The 27,841-nt window shown below is 44.3% G+C and overlaps 1 protein-coding gene across 4 annotated transcripts in view; it reads left to right on the forward strand.

The window, feature by feature from the left end:
* The window catches only part of LOC144772440 (OX-2 membrane glycoprotein-like), a 180,080-nt gene that overhangs the window by 41,656 nt on the left and 110,583 nt on the right, over positions 1-27,841 (forward strand). For all 4 annotated transcript variants that reach the window (XR_013599745.1, XR_013599744.1, XM_078656764.1 and 1 more), the window contains exon 2: positions 25,253-25,334. Coding sequence is in view for 2 of the 4 variants with exons in the window: in XM_078656764.1 (XP_078512890.1) it covers positions 25,253-25,334 (82 nt within the window). In the remaining 2 variants the exon portion in view is untranslated. The remainder of the gene's footprint in view (positions 1-25,252; positions 25,335-27,841) is intronic.

The raw sequence follows: 27,841 nt of genomic DNA on the forward strand, positions 1-27,841 counted from the left end.
ACATCCATAAAGCAAGAAATATTCCCTTTATTGTTAGGGAAGAAGTTAAAGGGGAGTTGGAGAAAATGTTAACAAACAATGTTATTGAACCTGTAGAAGCAGCCAAGTGGGTTTCTCCATTGGTCGGTGCCTGTACGTCCAATGGTAACGATCGTTTATATGTGAACTTAAGATATCTTAACAGCAGTATCTTGGTTGACCAGTTTCCACTACCCAGGATTGATGAAATGCTATCCCTGGCACTCAATGCCACATATTCTTCCACTTTGGATCTGCTGCGTATCATCAAGTAGTGTTGGATAAAGACAGCAGACAGTTCACTACATTCTGTACACCTTTTGGTTGCGATAGATTTAAATGTATGCCTTTTGGTTTGGCATCAGCCGCTGATGTCAAATCTATTTTGTCACATTCGGTAGGTCTTATTCTTCCAGGACGATATTTTAATAATGGGGAAGGATAAGGCACACAATGACGGCATTCTGAGAGAGGTTGTCTCCATTCTTAGAGATAATGGTTTAATTGCTGAAAGTAGTAAGTGCAAGTTTGCGGAAAAATCGGTCACTTACTTGGGCCATGAAATTGGTGGTTCTAGCATTAAACCTAAGAGTAGTTTGGTAGAAGCCATACTCCACGCACCTGCACCGAAGTCAAAAGACGAGCTTCGATCTTTTCTTGGGTTGGCAGAATTTTATTTGAAGTGTGTCAATAATTTTTTACAGAAAACGTATGACATGCGTTCACTAATGAAGAACAAAGTTACTTTTGTTTGGAATGATGCTTGTCAAAAGTCATTCAATAGCATCAAGGAATCTATTGCCAATGCACCCACATTACAGGGATTTGATCCACTTGCTGATACAATTGTGATGACTGACGCTAGTGGGACTGGTTTGGGTGCTGTGTTGTCGCAAATTTCTGAACATGGTAAAGAAGTTATCATAGCTTTTGCGTTGCGCTCTCTGTCTCCCACTAAAGAGAAGTATTCGGTCAGAGAGCGAGAATTCAAGATTTCGTTTATGATGTGCAACATGTCCCTGGAGCAAAGAATGCAATCGCAAATTTTCTTAATCGTTTATCTTTACCTATGAAGGAAGTTGCTCCTGATCCCTGGTCCGATTTTTGTGTTGCTGGAGTGTTTAGCGATACTGTTGGACTACGTAAGAATCATTGGGAAGAAGAATATTTGAAGGATGAAGTACTGTTAACTGTTAAAAATAGGATTATTAATGGGTGGTCCAACCAGTGCAAGCTTGATGCTAAGTTAAGAGCATTTTAGGAAGTCAGTGACGAATTTCAGTTTAGATGGTGATTTTGTTTGTAGAGGAGGGAAAATTGTACGTCCTTCAGGTATTCGGAATAAAATTGTAGTCATAGGCCATGAGGGTCATCCTGAAGTGCCTCGCACTAAGAGGAACATTACAGCTTTGTATTGGTGGCCAAGAATTGATTTAGACATAGAAAAATATGTACTTGCATGTGTCAGTTGTGAAAGTTCAGACAAAGCTCTTAAGACACTTAATCGGCCCATGTCATCTCTCAGTTGTCCAAATTTGCCATTGGAAAACGTTGCATTAGACATAATGGGACCTGTAATTTGGCAAGATGGAGTTACTAAGTATATTTTAGTTCTTGTTGATCTGTTTTCTAGGTGGCATGAAATTGAGGTGGTCACTAAGGTTGATAATGATAGTGTAATCTGTTTCCTAGAGAAATGTTTTTTAAGAGAAGGTTTTCCGGCTTCCATTTTGACCGACAATGGAGTTCAGTTTAAATCAGATTTGTTGAAAAAATGTATGAACCATACTGGCATTGAACAGAAGTTTACTGCTTTGTATCATCCTAGGGGAAATTCAGTTGTTGAAAGAGGGAACAGAGTTTTAAAGGGTGTTTTACAGTTAGCTAAAAAAGGAAATAAGAACTGGGATGATGAACTCAACAAAATAATCTGGTCGTATAGGATTACTGTCCATGACACTGTTGGAGAGAGTCCGTTTGGGTTGATGCGGGGAAGGTTTCCCCGTTGCAAAATCAACCCTAGATGGTTAGGGAGGAGTAGGAGATATAAATGGGATTCTGAACAAGTTAAGGAATCCATTTTGAATTCGCAATGTAAGAATAAGCTTTATTTTGATGCAAAACATGGTACCAAAGAATTATGTGTTAAGGTTGGACAAATGGTGAGAGTTAAATCTGGAAGGAAAACAGGTAAAGTACAGTCTAAGTTTTCGGATCCTAAGACAGTTACAAGGGTGATGAGAAACACTGTTGAACTTGATGATGGTACAGTACATCATATGAGTCACATTTCCATTTCTGGCGATTCAATGGTTAAAAGGAAAGGTGTTTTGGAAAAGAAAAAAGATTATTGGTGGTGTGATGTTTTTCCGTCCATTGAAAAGGGGAATGAGTTGAATATGAATTCTAAACCTCAAAATCCTCAACTATTAGTATTTCCACAGGTCGCACAAAGTTTTAAGGTTGGAGGAGTGGTGAAGATTCAAGAGAAAGATAGTGGTGGTTGTCAGATGGGTTATGATCTTGAAGAGATTGAATCTCTTAATCGTGATACTATGGGAGAATAGTGGAGTTGTCACTACGGACAACACAGTTGTAAACTAGCAGTTTGGGAAACGTATTATTACTCCCAAGAAATTTGATGACTTTGTTTGTATTTGAATGTTCTGTTTTTTAAAATTATTTATTTGTTGTATTAAGAAGGGAGATGTGTAGTGATTGGCATATCTCTTTAAGCTATTCATCGTAGAATTGTAAGGATGTAATAAGAATGTTGTATTTGTAATTGCAGGCTACGAATGTTATGATTCACTTTGCCAGCAGTTCCCCACTGAGCTTCATGCATTTATGTACCGAGCTTGCTCAATAAACTGAAGATCACTCATTACATATAAGTGTGTGCCTTACACTTATTTATCATTTTGGCAATATTACTACACATATCCTAAATGGATCTCTCAGGCTTCAGTGTTACTTTTGCTCACTTCTAGTAGCCATGCGGGTTACATACTCCAACTCACACAGCAAACACCCCAGATGTTAGCACTGAGAGCGAGGAAAGCACGAAGAAACAACACTTTACATGATTAGGTTGTCGGCCTCCATTCCAATGTCACAGATATAAAGGTCTGGCCACAGCTAAGGATATACAAACATGGTGTGCTGCCACCAATTCTCTACATACTAAACCCATACCAGTAACAGTAGTTCCCTGTCAATCAGTGAAGGCACACATGTTGTGCTCCTCCAGGTCATTGGGACAAGTGCAGGGCCCTTACTCATGCCAATAGCAGGCCTCGGCCTCTGTGCACATGCCAGATTAGCATAAGACTTAGCCAAAGTCAAATATCTGGATACCAGATCCATGCAACTAGGCACTTGTGGCAGGGGAATGCAACTCTACACCATGCAGATGACATTTCCTACCCAGAAGGCATTTTTAGATAGGGGAAAGTGGCAGCAGCACAGAGTTTTGTGGTGCAAAGAAAGTGAGAGGGCGTTGTGTTCCTTTTACATTTAGAAATTTTTATAGTGCGCTAGTTTAATTTGGATTTGTTAGTTTTGTGTTTTGGTGTGGTTTTTGTGTTGAATAAGTGTTGGGGGCAAGGTTTGCAGAAGCTCTTGTGTTGGGTATGTGGGATGTGTAATGGTGATTGTGAGGTGGGGAAGCAAAATTCTGGATGAATGTTGTAGTACATATGCTTGAAGAGTGTAGTTGTTGCTGGGGCCCCGTAAGTGTACTTCCATTGTTCTTCTTGCTCTTTATAATTTATATATTCTTAATATTTACTTATCTGGCACAAGCTACACAATTAACGTTCTCTAGATGCCTAACAAGCCAATTAAAAAAAGAAGAGGGCGAAGATCCACTTAGGCATGTCAATGAACACTTGTTGGAGAATTGATGTTTTTTAAGAATTTTCTTACAGTTTAGGAAGGCAGATTTATTTTTCACATCTGGTGGTAGTGCATTCCGTTCTATTGGACCAAAAACTCAGATGTGCTGCTCACCACTCCATCCTAGGCAGGTGTTTGAGTCAGTAAGTTTTTCTAATTTTGTACTGAAATTATGACGAGGCGTATTTGTTGGGGCTTTTGGATTTCAGGCTTAAGACTTTCAATGATCTGATTGTACAAGAGTTGGTCTCGGGTTTCTTGGTTTACAGAACACTTGCCTACCCTGAATACAAGCTAACTGATTTGGAGGAAAACCTCCAAAAAAGGTTATTCTAAGGTCCATTTTGGAGTTTATAACAGCCCTTTAAATAATTATATTAACATTAGAGTAGATGTACTGGTTATCGTTTTCAGTTATCAAAGCTAGTTTTAACAACAGAGCCAATATAAGCACTGCAACACAGTTATGCACCCCATGTAATACCTACATGTTTTCCTTTTGGAAATGTTTGAGACCAAGCTGGTCTAGACCTGTGAGAGGTTCAGTGGATTGCATGTGTTGATATTCCTACCCAGCAACAGGTTATGGATCTCCACTCTTTCCCATTCCTGGCAGTCTGCCCTGTCAAACCTGTTTCATGCATACCTTACCTCCTTTTGCATAACTTTAGACAGCCATCGCAGCCCTGCACAAAGACTGAGATGATCCTGGCCCTGTAACATTTTGCTTAGCAGTGGGGTTAATAAAATCAGTTCAGTTCAAATAAAATATTTTTCAAGTCCTCTAACATATACTCTTCAAAAAATGTACCTATGCATAACATAGTAGCACCACTTTCATTGACCAACTTCAAAATACACGTTGCGGAATTTTATTATTGAGAGTAATATCACTCTTGATATCTTTCTTAATAATACTCTAAACAATTCTATTGATAAGTAGACATTACAGGAGGTGTACACTGTTAAGATATTTTTTTCTGGAAACATTTAGAAATGCTATTTGGTTATTACCTTGATCCCCTCTATGCTTTGACGCATTATTTCCAGGTCGGGAGTAATTAAGGTGGGGTTTAGCCCAGTATGGTGGGTCTGCGCTGTAGATCCAGTGCATACACAACTCCTTGGCTCGTCAGTAGATCAGGATTGTTCTTTATGGCAAATTCTGTCATAGATTCTCTTGGTGCAAGCCTCCACTGGGGGTCGGGTTCACCAAGAAAGAAAGGAAAGAGTTAGTAGGTGTGCCATATGTCACTTCATGGCTGTCTACACCATTTGTTGGAATTTCAGTATCCAGGTTAAACAAAATGGACAGAGCCACTCTTCAGTTCTACAAATGGTATCTTTCTACCCTAGGTCACGTCCTAATGCCAGCCGAATTGGCCTACTGAGGTTTTTAAGTACATACAGTATTCCGCTCTTAGTTTAGGATGGTTGCATTTCTAGGGTGTAGCATACCAAACATTAAATTAAAGTTATATATTTTTAATATCTTCTAAATATGTTTTAATAACCTAGTATCTACTTTTATAAATAGCTTGCATTAACAATTTAATATATTTTTAGTTAAAAAATGTATTGTATTACTTTATGAAACAATTTAAGGAAACAACTAATTTTAACATTTTAAATTCACCATTCCTCATAGTTACATATTGTAGTAATCTGCTTCTTATGTAATGCATCTCCCTGACCCTGGTTCTCTGCCTGATGCTCTAGCTATGTGATGTCATTTGGAATGTTATGGATGTTTGTACTTGAAGGGGGAGTTGCTGGAGAAGATGGGCTGAGCAGCCAGGAGACTGCTCCTGGTGGAGCTTATATTAGGAACTTATATTAAGGCTTACATTTGAATTTACTAAGCTGTAATTTAAGGATTAAACTACAAGTACAAGAACTGTCTGCTGGATTTTCTTATTTCTACATTGGCGACGAGGATGGGTAAACCACATAAATAAGCATATATATTGTAACTGTGTACTCCCATACAACGTCTTATCAAGTAAAATACTTAATTGGAAAGTACTGTGATGAAAGATACTGAATAATCTACCTGCAATGTAAAGACCACGATTTTCTTGCCTGTGGTTTGAAGCCCCATGAAGAGATGTGATTGTATCCCTTTCAACAAATGTTGTATGGGTAGCCAATACTATAGAATTAGTATCTCCAAAATGATTGCAAACCAATAATGAGGAGAATATATGTCCAGACTTTTCCACACTCGTAGAATCTCTCATGCTTTCAGCAAATGATTGAGCTGCAGTATCAAGTAGGACATTTTCTTGGAAATGGACTATCATCTACCTTCTCCCTCTTGTTCATTCTTTGAAAGCGCATGAATATGCTATCCTTGTTCTGTTCTTTTTTTGGTTATAGAATAAAAGATGTGGTTCAAACATTGTCCATTTTTGGGTGGCAGCTGTGTGGTTTGCTAAAGACATCTTGAGGACATTTGGAAGGCTTCCCATGAGAATGCAATTCGCTCATTGGTTACCATTGACTTTGTGGTTTGAAACTCACATTTAATTGCATTCTATTTGTTTTAGGCTGTCCAGATTGGGTTTGTCCCTTTCCTTGCCCAAACCCCATTTGCTGTAGTCTTTTGGATTTCTGAAACAGGCCTTTAACCGCTTCACTGCGGCGGCTATTCCGCCGCAGTGCTGACGAATTTTCCCGGCCGCGCGGCGGCCGCATGCTCGTGACGGAGCCGCTCCGTCACGAGCGTCGGTTGAGCTGTGCTCGTGACGGAGCGGTTCCGTCACGGCCCGCCCCGCTCAATAGAACGCTCAGCGCAGGCGCGGAATTCGTGCCGCGCATGAGCGTTCTATCGAGCTGGGCGGGCCATGACGGAACCGCTCCGTCACCAGCACAGCTCAACCGACGCTGGTGACGGAGCGGTTCCGTCACCAGCACCGAAGGGGTTAAATCTTGTCACATTTATTGTGCGTTGAAAGACCGAGCAACGAAATGTCAGGCTCCATCTTCCAGGGAGTTTGGTGTGGTGTTTACTTTTCTTTCTCTGACTTCAAAGTGAGAGGTTTTATGTGACAATCATGCGGGCTACGAAGGTAGTTCTTGAGGTAGGCTACTCAATCTTATTTTTTTTTCTAGCACACGATGTTTAAATGTTGTTAATGAACTGTGAAGATATTGCAGAACATATCAGAATTAGAAGAGGACAAATGAAGCACATTGTTTGGTAATTCTGAAGGTGCTGCAAACAAATATTTTAATAGGAACTAAACAAATCTATACACCAGGTGATATTTCCACACAGTATTGTTTGTATGCTGAATACTTTTATCAGTAAAACTGTATGTATATGCAAATGTAATAGTCATTTCAATTGAAGATCTGTTGTCTATAATGGCAGTGCGCTTTCCCCCATGCATATTCCACCCTATGATACTCCACTCTGTACCACTCCACAGAATGCCACTCCACGCCTACTCTTACCAATTCACTCTACCCCACACTACTCTACTATGCACCACTGTACTCTACATGGCATTCCGAGGTGTACCTCCGGTGTCCGTTCTTGCCCCAACTTTATTTACCCTTTATGTGAACGACGTAGTGAAAGAACTCCGGGGTTGTAGGAATGAATCACCTACTAGAAAGGTTCCCAACCTCCTTTTTAGGTCTCGCACCTGGCGATACAGCGCGAAGCGCTGTCGCCAGCGAGACCTATAGTCGTCGACTATGCTTTCAAGGGCTTGCAAGGGAGACAGGAGATGGGCACGCGCAGGCTGCAGGCTGGATCGGTGAACGCGTGCGTTCACTACGTACAGTTACGCGCTGTGCCCATCTCCTGTCTCCCTTGCAAGCCTCCTGCAGTTACTGTCACTTTCCCTCCGCCGTCGGCTCCACGTCAATGCGCCCCGAAGTGCTCCTTTCTGCAACCGCACAATTTCATTTTACTCGTTGTAATTACTACCTGGTCTGACAACAGAAAGGACCCGCCCCACAGACCCAAACTCGTGCTCAAGGTTTCAGCTACTGGCCGGCCACCCACTCACTGAGGCTGTGGAAGGAGCGAAGACCTCGGCACTGCCCGGGTGTCACTTGGCAGCCTCTCTCGGCAGGTAATCTCCTCGGGCAGCCTCTTTCCACGGGCGGGAGTGAGTCTGTCGCACTCACAGCGACCACCGCGGCTGCTAAGAGCACGCACAGAAATCCGGGGAGATGAGACTGTACGCGAGTGGTCACGGGACAGCAGCGAACCAGAGGCAACGCACAGAACCGGGGAGTTGGCAACGCGGCGCGACGCGGTAGAGGCCAGTTGGCTCTTAACCCACGGGTTGCGCCACAGAGAAGGTGCTGCGTAGTGAAGTTAGACTTCTTTTACTTGTTTGAGATGCTGCCGGTGGACACAGGACCGAGCCTCCTCCTGCGGCTGCCACCGGCGGAGCCTGGACTCAATCTGACCCGAGGGACGCTGGTCTTGGACGCTGGCTGCCACGGTGCGCCGTCGATGGACAGGAACAGAAAAGGTAAGGACCCAGAGCCTTTAGTTCACTGCTGCCTCTTCTGAGTCCCGGCCCGGAGCCTCTAATGGATCCGGAGTGGTGCAGAGCTAGGGTCCTCCCCTCAGCAGTGCCAGCATCCCTGGAGCAGGGGACCCCGCAGGACATGCAGAGGCAGCCCAGATCAGCGGTGCACTGCCACATTCAGAGATGCCAGTTTCTCCGATTTCTCCCCAAAGCAGCACGCCTACCCAGAAAACTGCGTGGAAACATTTCAAAACCGAGGCATGGAAAAAGCGTTAACCTTGCGTTGGCAGAGAACCGGTGGAAAAAAAACTGCCACACCGTTTGAACTGAGCATGCATGGTAGCTGCTGCTCGCTGGCACAGCTGGGGGCTTGTCGTGCTGTCCTTATTGCATCTTGGTTGCATCACGCAGGCCATGGTGATGCTGTTGTTTCTGGCGCTGGGGTTCGCGAGCTGGAACATGGGGGGTTTCGGTGTGATGGTGTGGAAAAGGCAGGCTATGTCTAGGCACTATAACTGTCGTGCTGAATGAACCGTGAGGGCTCTCCGTGCTGTAATGTGTGCCTCAGCTGTAACAATTAACTGAAATTGGGACTTAAGAGGTGTCACCCGTAGTTACTTCTTTCGTCACGCTATTGTTTCACTTCCTCCAAATGTCATCAGTTCCTTCATATCCTCCTTCTGCCTCTCGTTCTCGCATCAACTTTTTCCCCTTACTTTCACTATTTTTAGTCGACTGTTGCCTTCCACCCCTACTGTCCCACTTTCTCCGTGTCACACGTGTTCCTACACTGTAAACCACTCCCCCCCCCCCCAACCTTTGTATTCATTAACGCTTGTTTCTGCTCCCTACTATCCATTTTCTGATGGCTCTCGCCATTTCGCCTTGTGAAAGTCTCCTTTGACTTTAACCCATTGCACCTTCCCCCTTGTGGTCACTTCTTGCTACTCTGACCCATTCTGTCTGCCCTGCACATTTGCTGCGGACTGCTCACAACCTCCTCCCATTGGAACCTCTTCCTCCTCCTCCTATTACACATCCCAGAAAGCCAAGAGAAAACAAGTGAGCTACCCACATATGGGATTTGGAAGCCCGGAAGTTCCCATCCGTCGTGTACCCACCGCACATTGTGATCACTGCCCATGCTGTCATCTTTTGCACATGTCCCAGGTCCACGTTTCACTCTGTAGCATCTTTACGTACACCGCTGAGGGCAGGTCCAATAGGAGAGAGTCGTAGGAAAAAGGGTTGTTTTTTCTGTATCCCTTCTTAGTGTTACATAATGCAATTGCTTCCATATAGCACTTCAAAGTCCTGATGAGGCGCTATGCTTGTATTCCTCCTAGAAAATTTGCCCAGTGGTCCTGTTGGCTCTTTTTTAGGTCTCCCACCAGGCACACACACCACCAGCCGTCAGTGCACGCTTCCACCAGGCACACACACCACCAGCCGTCAGTGCACGCTTCCACCAGGCACACACACCACCAGCTGGCAGTGCGCACTTCCACCAGGCACACACACCACCAGCCATCAGTGCACAACTTCTACAGGCACACACACCACCAGCCATCAGTGCACGCATCAATTGTTAACGCACCCACAATTAACTATTGTAGCAATCGCAGTATGGCGCACTTTACTTTTAAACATGTCAGTGCACACTTTTCCACCAGCCACACACACCACCAGCCTTCAGTGCACGATTCCAGACACACACACCACCAGCCGTCAGTGCACGCTTTCACCAGGGATACACACCACCGGCCGTCAGTGCACACTCACCAGGCGTCAGTGCGCGCTTTCACCGGGCATAAACACCACCAGCCGTCAGTGCACGCTTCTACCACACACACACCACCAGATGTCAGTGCATGCTTTCACCAGGCACACACACCACTCTCCATCAGTGCACACTTTCACTGGGCACACACCACCAGCCGTCAGTGCACACTTCCACCAGGCACACACACACTACCAGCCGTCAGTGCACACTTCTACCACACACACACCACCAGACGTCAGTGCATGCTTTCACCAGGCACACACACACCCACCACCAGCCGTCAGTGCACACTTTCACTGGGCACAGATACCATCAGTCGTCCGTGCATGCTTTCACCGGGCACAAACACCAGCAGCCGTCAGTGCACGCTTTCACCAAGCACACACACACACACACACACACACACACACCACCAGCCGTCAGAGCACGCTTTCACCAGGCACACACCACCAGCCATCAGTGCACCATTTCTACAGGCACACACACCACCATCAGTGCACACATCAGTTGTTAACGCTTCCACAACTAACTATTGTAGCAATCGCAGTATGGCACACTTTACTTTTAAACATATTCATCTAAAGCGCAGCATGCCACCATTGCTACAAAAATAATACACATTTTATGGGCCTACAATTTATAGACTTTTGTTGCAATTGGTGTTGCAATATTTCGCAATGCCAATAGCTCAAACTTAATTAATGCGAGACCTATTGCATTGCAAATGCTTGTTGCTGAGGATGCTCTCCTCATTTCGAAAACACCTATAGGGCTCCAGATCCTGATCAATAAAGTCCTAGGATTTTGCAAATCCAGGGTTTAGAGTTTAATGCTAACAAAACCAAGTTTATGAGGTTTGTGACCAGCATCACCCAAAACTCTGTCATTCGAGCTGATAGTGAAGTACTCAAATGAGTACATCGCTTAGACTATTTGGGGGTTAAGCTAGCTGACCAATTTAAAGTGGAAGCCTAACTGTTACATAGTCATCCTGTGCCCTGGGCACCCCCAACTTTTTGCTGAATGATACTGGTGGTAACTGACTCTGACTGACCCTGGGCTCTGCCTATCCAGGGCCAGGGCCAGTGCTATGCTGAATACACTTAGAATACAGTGAAAACAACTACATACACTAGGGTACACTAAGGGTTTGGGTACCCCGGTGATTGGCATGACCTACCCCCTAGGGCCCTAGTACTTATTAGGGCAGGGAGATTGAAAATACTAATCAGTTCCTAGTATAAATAGGGCATGGCAGTTTAGAGGCCAGCAGCTTTTTCTGCACTTGCATGTGTGCAGTGATGAAGCCTGAGGTCAGTTTAAAAGCAACCATGGGTGGCAGGATTGCTTTTAAAAAGTAAATTGTGCCCAAACTCGACTTTGGTGTTTGGTTCACTTAAGACAATGTTTTGGGATATTAGGAGTCCCCAGGGTCTCCCCTGGGTGTTCCAGGGGTGGGGTCAGGTATTTATAAGGTACACCTTTATAAAATGTGTTTTATATGCCTTATAAGTGTAATTTCACTCCCCACAGTGTAATAAAGTGCTGCCCAAATTCGACTTTGATGCTAGGAGCACTCTGGAGGAAGTATCTGCAATATTTCTACATATTCAGAACCCCCAAAGTCGCCCTTGTTGTTCCATGGGGTGAGGGTCCTGTATATATAAGATAAGTACTTATAAAATAAATTTTTGAAATGGAATGAAATGACTAATTTCCAAAGTGCGACATGACCCGAAGGTATGTAGGCGCTAAACCATTAGAAAGCAGTTGCTCCCATAAAAGGGTTACTGGTAGAGCCATGTTTTTAGATGCTTCCTGAAGTGTAGCAAGTTATGTTTGTTTTTGAGGGAAATGGGCAAGGAGTTCCAGAGCTTAGTGGTAGTACAGGTAAAACTTTTGCCTCACCATTTTACTCTTGAGATCTTGGGGATGGCGAAATTGCCACTCTTGGCAGATCTTAATGGTTTTAAGGAGTTGTGACAGTTGTAGTGGGCCTTTGCCTTGTATTGCCCTGAATGTGATGAGCAAGGCTTTAAACTGAATGCGCTTGTTAATAGGCAGCCAGTGTAGTTCTGCGAGAGCCTTAGAGGCTGAGGCAAGACGAGCAAGCCCAAGCAGAACTTTATCGGCGGCATTTTGGGTAGTCTGTAATTTGTGTAGACTACGTTTGCTTGCACTGGTCAGTAGGGTTTACTGTAATCTAGTCTGGAACCAAACAAGGCGGTGACTACTGTTTTCCTGAGCTCAAACGGGATGAGCGGCAAAATCTTCCTTAAGATTTTGAGCATAAAAAAGCAGGTTGCAGTTGTATGGTTCATCTGAAGCTCAAAGGAGAGCTTAGTATCAAACAGAACTCACAGGTTTTTAACCTTCTCCACTGGCACCGGGAGAGACCCCATGTGACTTGGCCACCAACTGTCTGACCACACAATGGGTGTATTGCCAAAAAGCATGACCTCTGTTTTTGAGGCATTGAGCTTAAGACAATTTGTCTGCATCCAGTTACCAATATGATTTATACAGTCTTTGAACCGGGACGCGGTGTCGGTGGGCGAGCTGTTTATAAACACTATGATTTGCGTGTCGTCCGCATACGACACTAGTGTGAATCCAAACGTTTTTATCAGTTTGGCCAGTGGAGAGGTGTATAGATTGAAGAGAGTAGGGCTCAGCGATGAGCCCTGAGGCACTCCACAAGGCAATGTAAAGTCTGGGGAGACAAACGGGTCAAGAGCTACAGACTGTGTTCTATTAGACAGGAAGGATTTGAGTAGAAGGAGTGCTTGATCTCTTATTCCCAATGCGGCAATACGATCGGTCAACACAGCATGATTGACAGTTTCGAATGCTGCTGATAAGTTCAAAAGTATCAGGGCGGCACTTCCACCTCTGTCAAGAGTTATCCTAAGTTCCTCCGTGGCTGTGATTAGTGCGAGTTCCGTACTTTGGGGGGCCCGGAAACGAAATTGTGAGTGGTCTAGGATATCCCCTTCCAAGAGGAAGGTGGATAATTCCTAACTAAGATATTTTTCAATGATTTTAGTTGGGAATGGTATCCTACAAATCGGTCGGTAATTGGAAGGATCGTCTAGGTCCAATTTTGGCTTTTTCAGTAGAGGCAAAATGGATGCTTTTTTCCATTCAGGAGGGAACACTCCTGAGGAAATCATGGAGTTAAAGATAGGCCAAAGGACCGGTCCTACGATTTCTGGGACTCGAGTGCTGGAAAAATGGGCCAAGTAAGTTTTTCCATTGCAAATCTCATGCCACATAGGTTAACATGACAATGGGTTATTACCTAATTACTCCTGATAGGAGAATGATCGATCTTCCATTCAAAGACTTCCCAGAATGGTAGTAGTAAATCCAAAAATATGATATTGTTGAATTTCTCCTCAAATGTACAGACAAGAAGTTATAAGACTTTCTTGTTTGTTGGTCCAGATCCAGCCTTCCAATGGTCTGTCCAGATTGGTCCGAGTTAAGTGGATTAGCCAGGCTGCCTTGAAGAGGTGATCAAGAGCCCCTGGGGTTAACTAGCTCTGCTCGGAGAGCAGTGTGCTTCTACACAGGAATGCCAGAGCAGGGGAAGGAATCGTAAACCATGGTCTTCAAAGGCAAGGGGACGGCCTCAGTGTCATTTACAACCCTACTCTTTTGACCCAAAGCCAGAGCTAGGACTAAGGCAAGAATGAGCAGATGTAAGGGGGAGAGTCTATGGAAAGTAGCCATCCTTGGGGTGTGTTTAGTCAGCTCTTACCTCCCTGCTGGAAAATCAGCCATTATGAATTTTAAAGATTTGGTGCACTCTGGGACAAAAAAATGCCACACTCTACAGGATGTGGCCATATCCTGGGGGAGTTGGCCTGCTCTCATTGGTCAGGAGTGACCTCCTGCTTGTACCAGAAAACTTGGAATAAGTATCTGAGAGGGGCAGAGTCTCTCAGATCTGCTGCTTGAAACTTAAGAAAGTAATACGTTTCCAGAAGTTGGGGTTTAAATTCTAAGGCCTGCCCTCTGAAGATTGCACCAGCTGAAACTACAGCCCTGTGGATTACCTTGCTGTAAAAGAACTAAAGCGTGGAGTCCCTGCAAGCTACAGGTTAACAGAGCTCACCTGGAACATCCCCACCAAGGATCCTCAATCTGGAGAATTACCAGTGGATTTGTAAGGGTTTTGTACAAGTGGATTGTAGGAACTGAAGACCTCAACTTTCAACGACCATCTTGGAGTTTCCAGACACTTGGAGTGAGTTTGAGACACTTCGGGCCCCTTGGGGAACTTTAGGACGAAGTTCGAGGAGTTTGGAGAACTTTGGAGCAACTTTGGAAAAATACTCAATAGGAGGACCTACTCAACCTGGTCAGCCAAGCCGTCTGCCTTCAACCGCGAGCCGGTCAATTCATCCAGGTTCGTCCTGCTAAAAGCTCAATTGGTTTGACTTCCAGAGTTTGAAAGGGAGTAGAAGAAATCTGAGGCCGGCGAACCCTTACCGAATCCGGCCTGTGAAGAGCATCGAGGGACCATGCAAGAAAAAGCTCCAGAAAGGTTTCTAAGTCTGAAAGTACAAACTGTCACCGGAACTTCCGCGAGGGGTAGCCGCTCAGGGCTCCATTGCGGTCGGCCTAAAACTTTGACTTTGAGCAGGTCTATCGTGACCAGATATTTCATATATGTTTCTAAGGGCTATAAAGTGATGAATCGTTATACATTCATGTCTCCGGTTCCCCACGTTGGATTATTGTCGTTTTGCTATAATCGTAAAGATAAAAATATTTCCTATTTTTATAACTTGATGTTGGATATTTTTAAGCATTGTGTCTTAATTATTTACTGAATTGGTGTTTTTAAATGCTTTACATACCTGTCTTTGAAGTTAAGCCTGCCTGCTTGCAGCCAAGCTACCAAGTGTTGAGCATGGGAATAATTTTCTAAGACCTATGCTATCATGTGTTAGTGGCCTTATCGCCAGTGGCAGATCTACATTTACCTCCACCAATAATTCACTTTCCAACATCAACTCACTAGGAGTTTGCTACTAATTGAACACCGATCTAATACTATCTTAAGGATGTATAAAAAAGGAAACTCTGCCTACATATCACCGACATTGGAAGTGTACCACGCAAAACCGCAAAACTCCGCGCTTTTTGGTGCTGAGGTCTAGGGTTGTTCTGACACTCTTCAGCTGGCTACTGCATCAAACAACTTTGCACGTAAGATGGTTCCTGTACCCTCATTGCTGCACTCTTTTTTTTTGACCCAGGCCTAAAAAGAATTGCTGATTTGGTTTAACTAAAGCCCTTCTTGTACTGGGTCTGCCTCTGGTCTACACCCAAGCTAAGTGAGTATAGAGATTCCCTTGGGGATTTAGTGAATACTGCTGACGCCATGCGAGTTCCCTGGCTAAAATTTGTACTTAGCTGGTTCCAAAGGTTGGGCTTGCAAAGATTGTGGGATGACTTGAGTATGTCCATGAGCAATATGTTAAAAATGGGGGAAAGGGTCATCTAAAAAACACGTTTTTGGAACTCAAGATTTCCCCAAGCTTTTAGCCCTTCCTGGACACCATTACTCTCCCATTAGCCAAGAGCGTGTATGTGCTCTTCTGGCTGGGCACCCTACTGTTGAGATCTTTTACAAGTAAATGTAAAAAAAAAGACCTGGTTCTGAGCCTGTGCCCAGCTTGTGGCCTGGCTCCTGAGACAGAGGCGCATATCATGTTCTTTTTCCCAGAGCATCTGGATCCTCGCCGGAAGTGGTACGACCAATTTGTCTGAACTAGGGGGCAACCAGATATTTAGTAGCCCAGAGGATTTTGAAAAGTGACACTTCACCTCTAATTTTGTTTTCAGTCAGCCATTTTTTAACCAATATTTGGTATAAACGGATCAAGATTTTACCACAAATAGTTTCATGATCATTATTAAGCAAGACTAACATTCTGTACCTTTGTGTACCGTTTTTACTCATGTAGAATCCTTTAGGGATCAGAATGCGTCTTGTTCTTTGTGCTTTTGCACTTAGATCTATGTCGCACTGGCACTTTCTTTTAAATAACATTATTGTTTTAATATTCTATGACGAATGTGTACCCATCACGAGTGTCATGACTGTCATGACTACTATAATCTCCAAAATTAAGAGTTGGTATGTACTGCGACTGTTCTTATACTCTTGGCATAAACGCATTTGCATTGTTTTTATTTATACTTTGATGGTATTTTAAATATTCAAATAAAATACTTTTACTACCTAGTACTCTGTCACTCCGCTCTGCACCAATGCACTCTAAACCAATGCACTCTACGCCAATGCACTCTACCCCACTACACTCCATCACTCCGCACCACTCTAATCTATTGTGCACCACTCTACCTCACACCACTCCACTCTATCCTGAACCACCCCACTCTAACTACTTTACTCTGAAAGTCTATTCTAAGCCACTGCACTCTACCTGTCTGCAATATACTCTGCACCACTCTACACCAATGCACGCTTCACCTTTTTATTCAAAACCAATACACTCTACACCACTGCACTCTGCGCCAATTTACTCTGCTGCACTGCTCTTTACACCACTTCCCCGTAGGCTACTCTACTCCATCTACAATACTACACTCTATGATACTCTACTCCGACACTTTACTCTGGCACTCTACTCTGGCACTCTACTCCAATCTATGCCACTCCACTCTACAACATTCCACTCTATGCCACTCTACAACACTACTTCAATCTAGAAACGCTCTACTCAACTCCCACTATCTCGCTCCATGCCTCTTCTCTACACTGTTCTGTGACACACTACTCCACGCCACTCTGTGCCACTCTACTCTGACACTCTACCCCACTGTAGGCCATTCTGCGCTCTTCCACTACTCCACACAATACCACTCCACTCTACTAAAATCTACTCCACACTACACCACTCTGCTCCACTCTATACAACACCCTGTACCCCACTCAACTCTGCTCAACTCCACTCCATGACACACTGGCACTCCACTCTACGCCTTCCCACTCAATGACACTCTACTTACTCTACAACACCAAAATCCAACCATGACAGTCCATGCCACTCAACTCTGTGCCACTCCACACAACTCTGTAACACCCCACTGTCCTCCACTTTACGACAGTCCATGGAACTTTCCTTTACCTCACTAATACTGTTTAGCCATGCTGGTGTACCACATGGCTAAAACCTATTGGCAAGGCCAATAGCTCTTGCATAGGGGAGACCTATAGGATTTGCAGTTCTTGTTATTCAGTAAGGTTGTCAGAAGTGGAGACAAAACTTAGTTCGATGGGTGGTAGTGTTCTAACAGTGTTATATTTCCCAGCCCTTCATTGCCAGTTCATATTGTGCATGAGTGGCATTTGTAAAGGGCTGTCGTGGCAAGAACCTTGCTGACTTCTGGAAGAATGAGCATGTGTCCTAAATCATTTGTGTGCTCGCCAGACGGCATTTTTAGGTCTCGGCCTGATCCAGCGCATGCGCTGATCTCGGCCGAGACATTTAGAAGCCGCTTTTGGAAGTCCTTCCAAAGCGGCGATCGGCTCACCCTCACGCGCACAAGCACACGCGCGATGTACACAGCACTTTTTTCGTCACGTGCGCACAACTCGCTTTGCATTGCTTCATGTTTGATGCACGTCTGTGTCTTTGCCACCATAGTCCCCTGCACTGCCACCCTCCCTCTTTGCCACCATCTTCCCCTCACTGGCACCCGCCCTCTGTCACCCCCTTTGCCACCCGCCCGTCGCTCCTTGTTCTACATTCTGTAGCGCTAGTTTGTTAAACTTTCCCTGTGAGCGCGGCGCTATTGGAACATACTTTAATGTCTTTTGTGATGATGGGGGCTCCCTCCCAATGCTACTATCACATCTTTGCGGCGGTCGTTTCTGGTGCGCCTCACTTAATTTTACGCATTTTTTTCTCTGTATTTATTTTGGTTTTAATCGCCGCACTCTAACTGTAAACATCTTAAACTAAAGCACAGTGCCACGATGCTTCAAAATAAAGAACTTTTTTTTTCAATTTCTTTACTTTTGAACCATTTGCGGCACCCGCTTTAGCTTAAGATATTTACAGTTAAAGTGTGAGTGCGGCAATTGTAACCAAAATAAATATAGAGATAAAAAACGTGCGTCTGCCATTTTTTTCTCTCTTTATTTACTTAAGTTTCAATCGTGGCACTCGTACTTTAGTTGTAAACATCTAAACGCGCGGGTGTCTGAATTGTTACAAAAGTAAAGAAATTGAATCTTTCTTTTATTTTCTATTTCTTTACTTTTGCAGCAATTGAGACACCTGTGCTTTAGCTGAAGATGTTTACAGCTAAAGCACGAGTGCCGCGATTGCTTGCAAATGATTCTTCTCACTGGAGGGTTGTAAATTATAGAAAACAAACACATCATTACCATATATTTCTCTCGGTCATTCTGAAGTCAGCGGAAAATGGGGGGGTTGGGGTTAGTAAAATCATTATCGCACTTAGCAGGTTTTCCCTAGGGTAAGTTTATGTCCTCATTTACATTTCCACAGGTGACAGGAAGAGGTGTGGCGCCGCGGCCAGGGCGACTGATGCTGGAATCTGGGGACCACGGTTCGATCCCCGGCTCCGGCGGCAGGTCAGCCCAGCACCATGTGACTCTGGGCAATAGCTCGCTTAATCTTCCCGACGGCCCCCCAGCGCCTAGAGACCCTTACGGGTGATTGTGCGCTTTACAAATGTGGACTTTACTTTACTTTACAACGAAGAGTAAGGTGCGGGTTCGGTTTTACTGCATGGTAAAACTGCATGTTTTAGCTCGACCCTCAAAAATGTAGAATCGGATCCTTTCCCTAGGACCCCATCAGTCAGTTTTGACGGGGTGTTTCCTGCACGTTTCCTCCTAGGTAAAGGAATCCATCTTGTCCTTGATAGGGGCACATTTCCAATTATGTCCAGGGTGGGACTTTGTGCTCAGACCAAAAACCCTATTTTGTGTTGCAAAACAAATAGGGACGTGATTTCAGCCAATAACCTTCCGTTGAACACTAGGGGCATACTATGATTCTATCCAGCTAATGTCTGTCTGGGCCATCCATTGAACGGGCATCGTACCACAAAAAGTCTGTTATATGGACCTGGTACCTGTGTTGCTACGTGCCTGCTGGGATGTCTGCACATACTGTCTGAGAATGCCCAGGGATGCATTGGTCAGGAAAACGTTTGTGAATACTTAGCAATTGGCTATATACAAAGTCTCATGGCATTCCTGTCTTGAACACTCAGCCTCCACCACTAGGAGTTGATTGAGTCTTTACAAAATATTGTATGTATTGGTATTTGTATAGCTATGGACCAGTGGAACGCTGTACATTATTTGAGGTGTTGGGAAACGATCAAGAATTGTGTACAATAAGTAGAGTTACAGCACAATTAACATTTTAAGGCACAATAAATAAAGTAAAATGCTCGGAATTACACAATTTTGAGTCAAGCACATTCGAACTTCGACCCCCAGGTTCCAAATTCAGCAGGTGTAGGTCCCCTGGTTCCAAAGACGGTATCTCCAGCCACTAGGCCACATTCCCCACTCTTTTTATCAGAAAATATTTGTATGAATGTCAAATTATATATGAATGTCAACAGTGGTTCTACACTCGGGAAAAATCAATTTGCATATTTAAACTAAACCTGCTCGTGCAAATAGCTTTATGACATTGGTCCAATAATCTAAAATCTGATGAATAAGACAGTTAATTCGTACACCTCTACATCTTTAGACTTTTTCAGACTTCCAGTCTTCCTCGGTCAGTCGTGCCTCGACAGTGGGTCCTGGGGTACTTTAGTAACCGACCAGCTCCATATCTTTCAGTTATTATGCAGGATATGTGGGACGACTGCCTCAGGATGGGTTTTGCTGATTTTTTTTATTTTGACACCAGGTTTCCGGTTTTCTGCTGGGCACTGAGGTGGTTGAGGGGATCTCTATAAATTAAGAATATTCATCCTGCAAGTACGTTGCAGGTCCTTTTAATTAAACCAACATTTGCTCCCTGGGAGTGAGCTTAGACAGGCGTTCCTTTAGGGTGAATCCGCTTTTATCAGGTGCTGTGTACAGAACGACGACGTTGCACCATTTATGAATTCTGCCTGTAGGGCCTATTCGTGAGAGGGCCAGGGCTGTGCAAATTTTTGCTGCTTCAGCCCATGGCGAAGGAACGACATGAATGAGTTTGTTTTCTGATGCCTCCAGGGAAAGACTGCTGGCTCCACACAGACTATTTATATGTATTTTCTGTCTCATGTTGCCTTTGTACCCTTTGTTGAATATGTGAGTTTGCATAATACATTGTCAGTTCTGTAGAACCAAAAAAATACAAAGCCGGATAAAAAGATATTATCATAAAAGGTTAGCTAGAACTGGCCCCTTAATTATTTGAACAACACTCCATTTGTAAGCATATTCCCTTAATGTGTTTGAAATGGCCCACCTGAGGTAAATGCATTCATTTTTCTCCGATAGTAGAATTGTCAGGCTACTGCACGGCCTGACCAATGTAAGTAATATTTATTTTAGTTCATTTGGAGTGTTTGAACTTTCCCACCCTTAATACCCATCCACGTCAATCTTTTCTGGGATATTTTTCTGATTGCTTTCAGAGCGGTAAATGAAGTGTGAATATGCTTCAAGTTAGACTTTGTGGGTGCTTCCAGAATTTTTGTTTGCTACCCCTTCCCTAAACTTCCATATTTTTCACCAATGCCATAACCAGGTAACTGCAGAAAATTCATCCACCTGGCTGATATCTCACAGTGCTGAGCTCAGTCTGCGACCCTAATCTCCCAAAGATCCTGATTCTGTCAAACTGGATCTGTCCTATTGCAATTCTATTGAAATGTATAAGTGCAAAAACTTGTAAAACCCAGCTCATTGTCGTCTTCTTGTTGTGGTTTGTACCGTGAAGCTAGACTCAGAGTGGAGGGTTGCAGAAATGTTAGAGGACCAGAGAACTTATTTGGAGAATGTTTTTGTATGGTATTTCCAAGAAAAGCTGGATCTTCAGGGCTTTCTGAAGTTGATAAGCTGATGTAAGGTGTAGGATCCCTGCTACTTTATCCATACATATAACCCTCAGTCATTGCTCCACTGCATCGTTCTTTCTTTTTTGATCAGCTCAGGCACTGGCCCAGATATTGAGTGCATTAATTCAGGGCACACATATGCTCTCTCCCACCCACCTGCCAAGTAGAATGTATTACAACTGTGAACCGCTTGCATATAGCCTCCTAAGGGAGGAAAATGCCTATGCTCTCTGCCACCTGGGTCAAGGGAGCCAATGTAAACAAGCATTGGCAGAGTCAATAGGTCTTGCCTTTTGGACCTTATAAGTGTTTAGTTATCCAGCACAATATCCTTGGTGCAACAACATCAAGTGTTGCATCGCTAAACACTTAAAAGGTCCCAAAGGCGAGACCTATTGGCTATGCCAATGCTTGTTCCTCTATATTTCAGCCATTCTGCTTGCGTGTTTTACATGGGAGTGTGTATTATTTTATAGATGCCTTTGTTGCCCGGGACTTGCATGGAGGCGTTTGGTGATGTATTTGCCCTGATGGAATGTGACAGAACAGCAGACTCGGCTTGCTTTCCAAGCACTATAGCTAACTGCAGCTGACGTAGGGTGACAAGTCGTCCTGCTTTTTGGAGAAGTATCCCGACACTTTTCTCCAAATTGAAGAAATGTCCCGGTTTTCGGGTGGTGCCTGAGTCATTTAAAGAAATGTCCCGGTTTTTAAGGGCTGATCGAGTACGTTAATCAGTGTTATGCAGGCTCACATTTTCGACCGACCCTCCTAGAAACGGGGACAAGTTCCCTTTTTTAAACTCTGCTGCTGTGCTGTTTCGCCTCATTTAAGCAGGACAGCAGGGTTTAATGAGGTGTGAATCAGGGCTGCAAAGGCCAGAGGGCAAGGACAGGCCCACCAGCAGCCGGACCCTGGAGCTCTTTGCAGAACGGTAGGTAATGGGAAAATACATTTCTTTAAAAGAACACACACATTTATATAGATAGATAGATAGATAGATAGATAGATAGATAGATAGATGTGTGTGAGTATAGATAGATAGATAGTTGTGTGTGTGTGTGTGTATATATATATGTATGTATGTATGTATATATATATAAGTATGTATGTAGCCCTGAGACCTAATAGGACATTTAGTCCTATTTGTATGTCTGTGCCTGTCCTGGTTTTTCATTCGGAAAATCTGGTCACCTTAAGCTGACGTGCATCACGCACACGTCCCATAACTGTCACGTGTCTGTTCTGCCCGCCATCTGGAATGCATACATTCACCCTCTTTCGGTAAAGGAATTTGTTATATCGGTACCTTATCATTCTATCTCGCTATCCTCATTTTGAGAACCTTTTTTCCCTTTAAATATGCTTGTCGCTGCCTTCTTTCTTTCCTTGTGCACAACAGATGTTCTGTTAAACTGGCCTGGTCCTTTTTAGGTCTCGTAGGCGTTAGCCGCGCGAAGCACGGTCTCGCCATAGACCTATAGTCAGCGAGTCTTCTTTCCAGGAGAGGAGACAGGAGATGGCCGCGCGCTCGGAATTGAGCGGGCCACGCGCACGCGAACGCTGTGGCCAGCTCTTGTCTCCTCTCCTGGAAAGCTGTACCACACAGCCACACCTCCCCCTGCACGCATGCGCACAAACAGAGACACACACACACGAGCGCACCTACACAGACGCACGCACACACACATACAGAGACCCCCGCCGCCGCCGCACACACACACGCCGCCGCACACATACACACACAAGTGCACACCCCTCCCCCTCCAACTAAGCCCCACTTACCGGCATTCTGGACTTCTGCAGACTCCGCGGGGCTCTCCCTCGGGCATGGGAGCCCCGCGTCACCAGCACTGCTTCTCTGGCCATCCGTGGGCGCGTGCGCGGGCTTCCGAAGGCGGAAGTCCCGCCCCACATAAGGTTTCGGTTTCCTGTTGTGGGAGCAGTGAAAAACGTATTGTAAGTGCCTTCGTTTAATGCATGCCTAGGATGTATTCTGTCTTTGTGCCTCAAAATCTGGGCATGTGTGTTACTCATAAAGCAAATGCTTATTTAGATTCTGTCAGCTCACTATTGCTCGAAGGCCAGGGGTTGACTATCAAATACATGTAATGCAGAAAGGTTAAATACTCACATTTGGAATTTCTCTGCACGCGCATACCAGAAAGTAACGCTTGGACCTCAACCGTCTTAATTCACGCTGTCCTGTTTTGCCATCTTTTACAGCAGGCTTTTAACTTCACCCCGGTACACCTTGGGAACTGTTCTGCACGCACATTCCAGAGAGCAATGCTCCTTGCCCCTCACGTTTTACTTCGCTCCTATAGTGATCACACTCACTTAGGCTTAGCCCGGCCGGCACTAGCACCTCCTCTAATTACATTGCGGACTCTACCTCGCGAACTCTCTCTACGGAAGCCCCTCAAGACCTCACGGAGCTAACTCTTCACGTTCCTTACCAATCCGCAAGGTGCCCCAGCCGTATGCGAGCTACGATATTGGTCACTAAAACCTCCAACTTCGATATCCTGTGCTACCCCCCCTGCTCACACCACCATTATTCACACTGCTCACTATTATTGACTCCAATCCCGGGCTACACACTCCCAATTAGTCTACGAGTTTTCTTTCTTTTGTTGCCGAATTTTAAGATGTGATTTAATTTTGTAATGGGACTTCAATTACCACTTGTAATACTTGTAACGCTTGGGTTTTTCTTCCGTGGTTGCTGCGGTGGCTGCTGTCTCTTTTTTAATTTTTTTTTATTCATTTAATGTGTTTTTATATAGCGCAGACTTTACCCGAAGGTGTCAAAGCGCTTGTTTAACTAGCCGCCTCTTCCCGGCTAGCCCCGGACTCATCTGTGATCCTTGACAGAGAGCAGTCCTAGCACAGCCACGATAATGGAGAACAGGGTGTTCTGCTTTTCCGCCTTCTACGTGTCGGACCTGGTGACCCCCTCCTGACCTGTGTACGTGATCGAGCCTGATGGACCCTGCCCTCTTCCCCCACCCCCGTATCACTGGCCTAACACCCCTTGCTGGCATGTGTGCGTAAGTGTGATGGACCCTCACACCCCCTGTGGCATGTGTTCCTCGGTGTGATCGACACTGCCCGCGGCTTGTGCCCTTGCCCCCCTCATCCTGCCCTACCCCCACCCCCCTATTGACTGATTCTTACCAAACTTCGCCGAACTTCGAGGGGACCATTAAGAGGAGGCAGTTCTAGCCGGCCACATTGGGTGTGAGGTATTGCGGGTGTCTGGTGTGTGTTTGACCGTGTGTTCGACTGTACATGCCTCTACGTGCGTTTGTGTATTTCTTTCTGTCTGCCTAGGTGTGTGCCTGTCTGCGGGAGTGCATTCGGACTGTGTGTCCCCATTTGTTTATCTGTGTGTGTGTGTGTGTGCGTTTGTGTATATTCCCCATCGAGGATCTTATCCAGTCTTTCCTCAACCTGCAGCCGATTGTTCCTTTCTCCTGTTTGTTGGTTGGCTCTCCACAGTACTCCCTCTCACTTTTCAAGATTCTGTATATCCCTTAAAATTCACAAAATTGCTTTAAAATGCACCTTTTTGCCATATTTTAATTTTTTTTAGGAGATCAACACCCCACAACCCCAGTACCCATACACTCACTATTTGTAATTTTCTGGCTATTACTTTGCTTATTTATTTGTTTTCACTTTTATATAGCACACACTTTACCCTCAGATATCAGAGCGCTTTAAATCAGCATGCTTATAACAAGCAAGACTAGCAATCTATATTACTGCCAATTTAGCTTAGCATAAGCAACAGCTAACCATTCACAAACAATGTTTATATACCAATTGCAAATTAAAAAAAAAATTATGCAAAGCATTGTCATTTACAATGCCAGTAACTCAAACTTTAATGCTGCGAGACCTATTGCATTGCAATGCTTGTTATGCTGTTCAATCTGAAACCATCTCTCTTCTGTCTCCTCAGATGAGAGGACCGTCAGCCCGCCTCCTTGGATTCTGTGGATTTCTTCTGACACTTTTCAGTGACGTGTCGGCCGGTGCACAGGGTAAGCATATCTTGAACATTCTCCGGTTCTATATTGAATAACGTCTATCCATCTAAGGCACTGTCTCAGAGATAGACAGCCACTTTTGATTGTTGTGTTAACTTGCCCATAATCATATCGTCCTTAAGGGGATTGGCGCAGACATGACGTGAATCATTGTAGTGTGCCCATTAAAAATAAATAATGCTCAATCATTCTGCCCAAATTTTAAAACTAGACAAAGACACTTAATGTTTAAGTTGGATTAGACAAAGTCAATTATTTCAGCTTGGCAGCTTTTCCATGAACAAAAGGGAACCATTCATAGTGCGTTTTAGGCTTAAACGGGCGAGTTGAAAAGGTTCCAGTTGGAAGTCAATTAAAGGTTGATTACATTATGGTATAATGTTGATACAGTTCGACCCCCTTTGCAGTATCTGGGAAGGCGATAGGGTCTCATTTACTGGGTCATTATTATATTTAAAATATACATAATAAGAAATAGGATTAAATAGTCCTATGTATGGCGATTAACCATTGAGCAAAAAATAGGCGGGAATTCATACCTGCGCCGGTGTCAAAATGGTTGTCAATCTGTAATACAAGAAAAGAGAGAGCACACTTGTATGCCAACATCAGAGGGGTTCACAGCGTCTTAACTAGTGTACCCTGGGGTACACTAGATCTGTTGTAGTAATGCACATTAGAAAGTTCCTGGTACGGTGCCAAAAGTCTCCTCTGCGCTTTTTCTCTATGGAGACTCCTTTGTTTACTTCCCTCAGGCACGTTAGACATGTGGTGGAGGTGGAGTTCTAAGTGGAATTTTACCATCAATAATTAATTTGGATATGTTATAATGCAGTGGTTTCCAAACTGTGCACCGTGGCTCCCTGGGGAGCCGTCAAACCTAGATTGGGGAGCTGCTGACCAACCACTTTAATGCATTTATTGTTGAAGTGGTTGTTGGCTTCAGTTAAACTAATTAGACTTAAACGCATGATGTCGATGATTTGTAAGTGACATGCCAAAAGCTGTAACCGTAGTGCTTAATTGATGGGATTTCGAGGGAGATGACCTCCATATTTCACTTGATCCACACATTTCATCACTCCCAAAGTAAGTGGAAGATGCCTGATTTATTTTGTTCGACTCATTAATAGTTTTGTTTTTTTCCAAATGCATTTACACCAGTGCATGTTATCAGGAAAAGTTGACCTGTCTATTAAACACACTAAGTATTATTAAGTATTGACATTTGTACTTGAATCATATGTACTTCCAGTACACATTTCTTTCATTACACACACATTTCCAGACAGGTTTGCTCTCTCCATGAGCACAGGGAGGGAATACACCATAATGCCAACATTTGGAAGCAAGAAAGAGAGACTGCAATTTTTTTTTTAATTTCACTTGCATTGATTTGGAGGCAATTTTAGGGAGGAGACAGCAAAAATAAAGCTGTATGTCATTTAAAAAATCGTGAGTTACCCTGCTGAGGGGTGTGCTGGCACGCATGACATGGGTAGGAATGAAAGTGCATGCAAATATTCTTCACGTGCAGAAACACTTTGGCAATGGGGCCTACGTGCATAGGGGTGCTATCTAGCACTGTAAGTGGGATAAAAAAGTTTGAGAGGCTACTCTAAATAAGCATTTGCAATGCCATAGGTCATGCAATAGTGAAAGTTTGAGCTGTTGGCATTGCAAATGATGTTTTTTTGTTTTTTTTTTTGTCAGTAGTATAAGTAAACGAGCTACCATGTCATAGAGCTCATTTTCTTTCTTTTTAACTTCAAGCCATGGTAATGGTGGGGAGCAATGGCCAATGGGTCAGGGGAGCGGCGCGTCGAAAACGTTTGTGAACCACTGTTCTAGTGTGTTTGCTGGTGCGGTTCTCAGTGGAACTGGTGGCAGCATGTGGTGGCATCTTGAACCAATCGCATTTGTGGAGCGGGTGATTCTTAAAGAGGCAACGTCTCAATGATCTGTTGTGGATCACATGTCAGGAAGTGATGTCCCGTTGTATTTCAGCGTCCTTGACGAAAAACTAAAGAATTGTTGCAGGTGACATGCTGGGGTGTGTTGTGAAGGCTTGTCGATTCAAGCCTTCATAAATGATTGGTTCTACTATTGGTCCACTGGTGCAGCAAGTTCAAAAGGAAAAATATAACCTCATCAGGGATAAATATTGGCTTGGTAGTAGAGCAACACTGAGATGTATGATGGGAATCCACTTGTTAATTGTGCTGATAACGATATCTGTTTAAGTGTGGCATAGATCAGCTTTTATTTGTGAATGGAGCTGAAAAACCAACACCAAATGATTTGAAAAGTGAGATAAATCCTGTTGTCAACAGTTTTCTGTGGCTTGTATTGCTTTAATGGCACCGACCACACTTAGGGGCCGATTAGGATGGTGAACGGATTGCCCCCGCCGGGCTGGCCGTAGCTACCGCCGGCCCGGCGGGGACAATCCGTCCGCCATTCTCACAGAAATGACCCCCCGCCACATTAGGATGGCGGGG

Source organism: Lissotriton helveticus, chromosome 8, assembly GCF_964261635.1.
Source record: "Lissotriton helveticus chromosome 8, aLisHel1.1, whole genome shotgun sequence".
Classification (NCBI taxonomy): Eukaryota; Metazoa; Chordata; class Amphibia; order Caudata; family Salamandridae; genus Lissotriton; species Lissotriton helveticus.